Consider the following 6,381-nt stretch of genomic DNA (forward strand, 5'->3'; position numbering starts at 1 on the left):
AAATGAATGTGTAATCATTTTATGAATAGTAAAGTGGTTGAAGTCTAATGGATGCATGTTTAAATAAAGATGTTAATCTTTATTTTTTAATTGAATAAATTGTCTAAATAACTAAACAATAATTTTACTTTTATAATCCAACAACCAATTTTAAAAATTTTCAACATTGTTCACATGAAAGAAATTGAGAGGAAAAAAATACAAATAGATAAATAGATAAATGGTTATTGTCTTAATAAAGTGAGCAAAGTTTTTGAATTAATCCATTAATTATATCTAAATTAAGTAAAAAATAACCATATAATTACTAGATTAAGTTCTTATCTCATTAAGCCAATTAATTTTTTTTTTTTTTAAATCCTTTCAAATTTCCAGTTATAATTGGAAGTTGGATACCCATTTTAATGGCATGAACCTATTTAAAAATGAGCAATTTAAACTATGAACTCGTAAAAAGTGGATAAACATAACTAGAGGGACTAAAAGATGAAATTTTACATAGTTATATATACTGATATTTACATCCAAACAAACGATCGAATGCAATAAACACTTGCACTCATTGCTTACTCGATTGTACTCAAGAAGTAACTACCAAGGGGAACCAGCTGAGCTTCATTTTCTACTCTACACAAGGAAGCTACAAACTGGCCCTTCAAGAAGTATGTATATCAAAAAAAACCCCAAAAGAATAAGAAAATTGCACACAACCCCCAGAAATCAGAAGGTTTTACTTTTGGGAGACTCGCCGGGGACGCATGTCGAACATCCCTCTGGCGAAATCTCGCCGTTAACTACTGGTTTTTCAAGCTTGCGTTGCCAAATCTTTGGCGTTTATGAAGGTTCCATGGAATCCATATGGAACCCTTGATGGAAGCTTAACTGTCGCCTCTAACTCCATTGTCATTGCATTCACGATTTGAAGCTCGGATTTCCATGTTTTTTCGTCGTGAACGAAGGCCAAGATATGGCCGTCGTCTTCGGCTTCGGAATTGGGGTCCCTGGGAAGAAACAGAGGCTCGCCGCCGTACTTTTCGTCCCCGTAGATGAATTTCTGGGTGTCGCCGGTGGAAAGATCGACTTTGGCGAAACCAGAAACCTTCGGCCATGGCTCGGCGATGGCGAGGTAGGCGTATTTGGATTTCCGGCCGAGGAGGTTTTTGTTCACCATCCCTGCTTCCAAATTGACGTCGTTTTCAGGTGAAATTATGGGTCGACGAGTGGATTTTCCAGTTTTAAGATTAAGACGGATTTCTGATAAAACGCTTTTGAGTTCTTCGTTACATTCGTTGAAAATGGAGTCCGCCGGAGTCATGCAGGAGCCGATCACGACGACCTCGTCGGATTCTGGTTCTTCCCACGCGTTCCATAGATGAAAACAGAAACAATCCGGAACTTCGACCCATTTAATATCCGACCCGTTTTCTGCGTATTTATCGAGAACGCCAAAACGTGAAACCTTCTCTTTGTCGTACATCACCGGTGACCCACCAGTGATCATCTCTGACATCTTGAAAACCACCTGGTGATCCGGCACCACCACGAAATTCTCGGTGATCGCGAAATCATGAACCATAGTAGGCTTTCCCAAATCAATCGCTACGTCTTTCGATTTCTTTCCATCTGGTGAAAACCAGAAGTATTTCAGGTAAGGCTTTTGGATGACATCGTAGCTCAGTGCGAAAAGCTCGCCGGAAACTGGGTCGAGTTTTGGGTGTGCGATCATGGTAGAGTTTAACTGACCCTCGAAATTGTATCGTCCGCCGGTTTTCAAGTCGCCGGAAGGCGTGACACGGACGTGATAAGGCAAATCATCCTCCGACATGGCCAAAAGGTGGTTGTTAAAGTAAACTAAACCGGCGTTCGCCACTCCAAGACCTTGAGTGACGTCGATCAAGCCACACAACCCACGAGCATAAAACAGTAGAAGCTTAGCGATACCGGAGTGGCCATGGAGTTCTCCGATTGCTTTCGGAAATACGGGTTTCCCGATAGCTCGTTCTTGAACAAGCCTCTGTGTCTCCGTGAACCGGCAAGCGTAGCTAGCGGAGCCATTATCGAACTTCACGGCGTAAATCATGCCATCTCCGTCAAACAAATGGTGGCCGGAGGTAGGCTCGAACAATGGGTTAGCTCCATTCCTCAAGTAAACTCCTTGAATATGTTCCGGGATCTTTCCGGCAACCGGTAGGCAGTGGCGCACAGGTTGTTCCGGTACTGGACTGAAATTTCCGGCGATTTGAACATTTGGGTCAGCCGTTTTTGGCAAAGTCTGTAACTTTTCTCTTGCTTTCAATCCATCTTCAACGGCGTCCAATGCCATTGCTGCAAATTTCTGTATCAAGTTCCAATTTTGTTGGACCACAGGAGAAGAAGAAGAAGAAGAGGGCAATTCAACGGGACAAGTTGAGGTTTTACCAACAGACTGTTTAGGAAACTGAAGAATCGAAGGAGTATGAAGTGCACAAAGAGTCGAATTTTGTGCAGTTCGAGCATTGGGTTTCTTACAGAAAGAAATCGAGGTAGAAGATGAACCTAATACATCTTTGGAAGAAGATAAGAATCTGCTTCTTTGATTAGTCCAAGTGGAAGTAGAAGTAGTAGAAGAAGAAGAAGCCATTATTGGTGATTGAAGCTATTTTAATGTCGATGGAAAAGAAGAAATGGAGTTGAGTTTGAGGGAGAAAGAGTGGGGGTGGAAGGGTATAAATAGTGAAGAAGGTCCACCGGAAATCATACCACGTGTAGGATGGTTAGAAAAAGGCCCATCGAACTATCGATGATTATTAATTTATTATTATATTATTCTTATTATTATTATTTTAAATATTTTGACAACAATTATTTTCTTTGGAGGCAGGTACCTCATCACAACTATTTTTTGGTTTATTCTTCTATATAATGTTAACGTGTCTAATAAAAAACATTTAATGTTTTTAATTTAATATCAATGTTTGATAGGTATTTAATTACTTAAAATTATGTAGTTTTCTTAATTATCCAAGATAGGTTTACGGATAAAGTGGTAATATGTTCATATGCCAAGTTTGCTGATATGAAGCGCAAATACATTGTCTCATTGTCGTATATTTTTATTTAATTACAATTAAATAATTCATGTTATTAAACATGAGTAGAAAAGCTATAGTAAGGAAGTTATAATACAAGCTTTTTAAGAAAAAAACGGAGATGAGGTTTTATGAATTAGAAATACATTCTCAAATATATATATATATATATATATATATATATATATATATATATATATATATATATATATATATATATATATATATATATATTTTATTTCTTTGATCCGTTGAACTTATTTAGCATATTTACTTTTCAACAAAGAAGAAAATTAGTTTATCACTTTCATCTAGAAGTAATAGACGTTATAATTATAAATTAATACATTCATGGTAAATATGCCGAAATTGTCACTAATGATAAGATTACAAGTATTACTCATAAGGATATGTGTTATTTTCATGTAATGAATTTTGACATTTACATCCAAGGGTGTGCGCGGTGTAGGACCCGACAAGAACAAAACCTAATTCGAATTGGACTACGCCCGGTTTGTTTACCTTTTAATTTGAATTAACATCTTTACAAACTAAAGACCTTGTGTGTGTCTATATATATATATATATATATATATATATATATATATATATATATATATATATATATATATATATATATATATATATATATATATATATATATATATATATATATATATATATATATATATATATAGGGTGAGGTTCAACTTTTAGAACTGACTTTTTATCAAAAAAAAAAGAAAAAAAAACCAGAAATTCATAATTTTTTTATCTTTTTTCCAATGATATGAAATTCGATCTTTTTTTTACGTCAAATTCATAATGTGAATCTTTGAAAATTCACAACGTGAATCACATAAATGTTAATATATGAATTTATATATTTTTAGATTTTTTTTCGATAAAAAATAAGCTCTAAAAATTGAAAAAAAAAAATTGGTTCCTTGAAAATCCAATAATTATGGTTCTCTATTGAATTTATATATATATATATATATATATATATATATATATATATATATATATATATATATATATATATATATATATATAGAAAAGTGGATATTCCCTTAAGGTATATAAACTTAGATACCCAAATTAACCATAATACGTCGTTTTCAATCATATACATATATTGTAATTGTCCAATGTTCTTATAATTCAATTCTTAAATTGATTTACTTTCAAAAATTTTATAAATTTAACATATATATTTCTTTTACATAATTTTCATTTTTAACTATAATATATATATCGTAGTATGTGTTCGACAAAAATATGTGATGTAAGAGTAAGATACTAATGAAATTTCGAAAATATTGGAAATAGATCAAGTTAGGGTTGAAGTTTAAGAACATTATAATTAATATATAAAAAAAAACGACGTATTATGGTAGGTTTGAGTACCTAAGTTTATATACCCTTAAGGGTATATTCACTTTTCATATATATATATATATATATATATATATATATATATATATATATATATATATATATATGTATAATCAAGATCAAATAAAAAAGAAAATTCTGTTAGGAAGGTAAAAGGTTTTTTTCTACATATTTTTTTATTGAACAAATACAAAAATCATTAGATGATTTGAAAGTTAAATGATTTACCATAAAAAATTCCTTAAAAAACATTTTCATGATTTATTTTTATGTATATTAAAAAAAATCACTTTTATGACAATTTTAGTGAATAACAATAAAATAATTGTATAAATGAATTATCGAGATGTTTTTTGAGAATTTTTTTGTGAATCATGTTATTTTTGATTCATCTAGTGATTAATTTGTTTTATTCATCAAAAAAATATGTAGAAAAAAATTTCTTATCTTTTTACATAAAAAAATTCTTACCGAATATATATATATATATATATATATATATATATATATATATATATATATATATATATATATATATATATATATATATATATATATATATATATATATATATATATATATATATATATATATATATATATATATAACTCCTTTACAAACCAAAGACCGTGTTAATGAATAACATTAAATTAATAGAAATTGCCAACATCCGGATTAGAATCCATGACCTTCAATCTAAGAAACAAAACATCTACCAATTGAGTTAACCGTCAATTTGATTTAGTTTTTTAGGACCATAGGTAGGATGTGGTTAAGGGATCGGATCAAATTCAAAGTGGACCTAAACTGAATTAATATATTTTACAAACTGGAGATCAAACCAGATAGGATGTGGTTCGGTTTTTGGTTTGATTCGGTTTTTATGGTTTACATGCTCATCCTTATTTATATCCTACCGCACTGTAATTTTTTTTTTTTTTTTTTAATTTTATGATGTGTTAGGATCCTTAAATTCAAGTATTTTTCTGTTACTAGCTACTGTATTGTTTATGCGCTTAGTTGGCATAAGTTATTTACATACCAAATAAGAGATATTGTATCTAAATCTCCTAATATGGAAATCCTTAAAATTATAGTTGATTAACCAATTTGTATTAGTTGAACTTAAATACTATGGTCGGTGTTAATGAAGAACGTAAAATATAATGTAAAATATAATGTTGAGTTGGAGCAACTTAACATCAAATTTGAGTTAATTTTAAGTATTAGTTTTTATTTTCTTTTGAAATGGTGGAATTTTAAGTATTAATATGAAGTTGGGGGATGTTGTAAGGCCTGAAACTTTATTAAGTTTTTCCAATTCAAAAAGACACTTTAGGAATCCAAATAAGTATCAAATCCCTATCTCTTAAGTAACCTTTCAAGAACCAAAAACCCTAAAATCGGACATCTATAAATGGAAATACATAAAGTAATTGCAATTACTTATATTTGAATACAAACTAAGAAATCGGTTTCAAAATATATAAACACGGAGTTCATCGGAGATATTGAAGGAAAGCGGTTTCAAAATCTCTAAATACGGAGTTTGTCGGAGATATTAAATATAGTTTTATTGGAGATGTAAAGAGGAGATATGGTTCAAAGATGAAGAAAAAAAAGTTTGAAAGGGGGTTTTGACTCTTTAATACAAATCACAATCAAAATTATCATCTTCATCATCAAATGTTTTAAGGTTTTATTAGCTTTGTCAAATTCAAACTAGTAGGACAAACGATCATTCATTTCTTTGTTCAAAAAATGGAGATAGATATGTGAAAAGAATAAGTTATTTGGGGTTTTTGACATTCCACCTTTCACACCTATTTGATAAATGAAGAACTTCATCATTTGCCAAACTGGGAAATAAGCCACCATCGATTCATATCTCAATATTATTGCTTGCATCAAAAGC

At 30.9% G+C, this 6,381-nt stretch overlaps 1 protein-coding gene across 1 annotated transcript; it reads right to left on the reverse strand.

Annotated features, from left to right (window-relative positions):
• Positions 1 to 480: 480 nt before the first annotated feature.
• LOC111914373 (9-cis-epoxycarotenoid dioxygenase NCED1, chloroplastic-like) lies at positions 481 to 2,662 on the reverse strand. Its single transcript, XM_052765357.1, has one exon. The coding sequence runs from the start codon at positions 2,618 to 2,620 to the stop codon at positions 806 to 808; it is 1,815 nt and encodes a 604-aa protein (XP_052621317.1). The 5' UTR covers positions 2,621 to 2,662; the 3' UTR covers positions 481 to 805.
• Between the last annotated feature and the right edge of the window lie 3,719 nt (positions 2,663 to 6,381).

The sequence above is a fragment of the Lactuca sativa genome, chromosome 7 (genome assembly GCF_002870075.4).
Source record: "Lactuca sativa cultivar Salinas chromosome 7, Lsat_Salinas_v11, whole genome shotgun sequence".
NCBI lineage: Eukaryota > Viridiplantae > Streptophyta > Magnoliopsida > Asterales > Asteraceae > Lactuca > Lactuca sativa.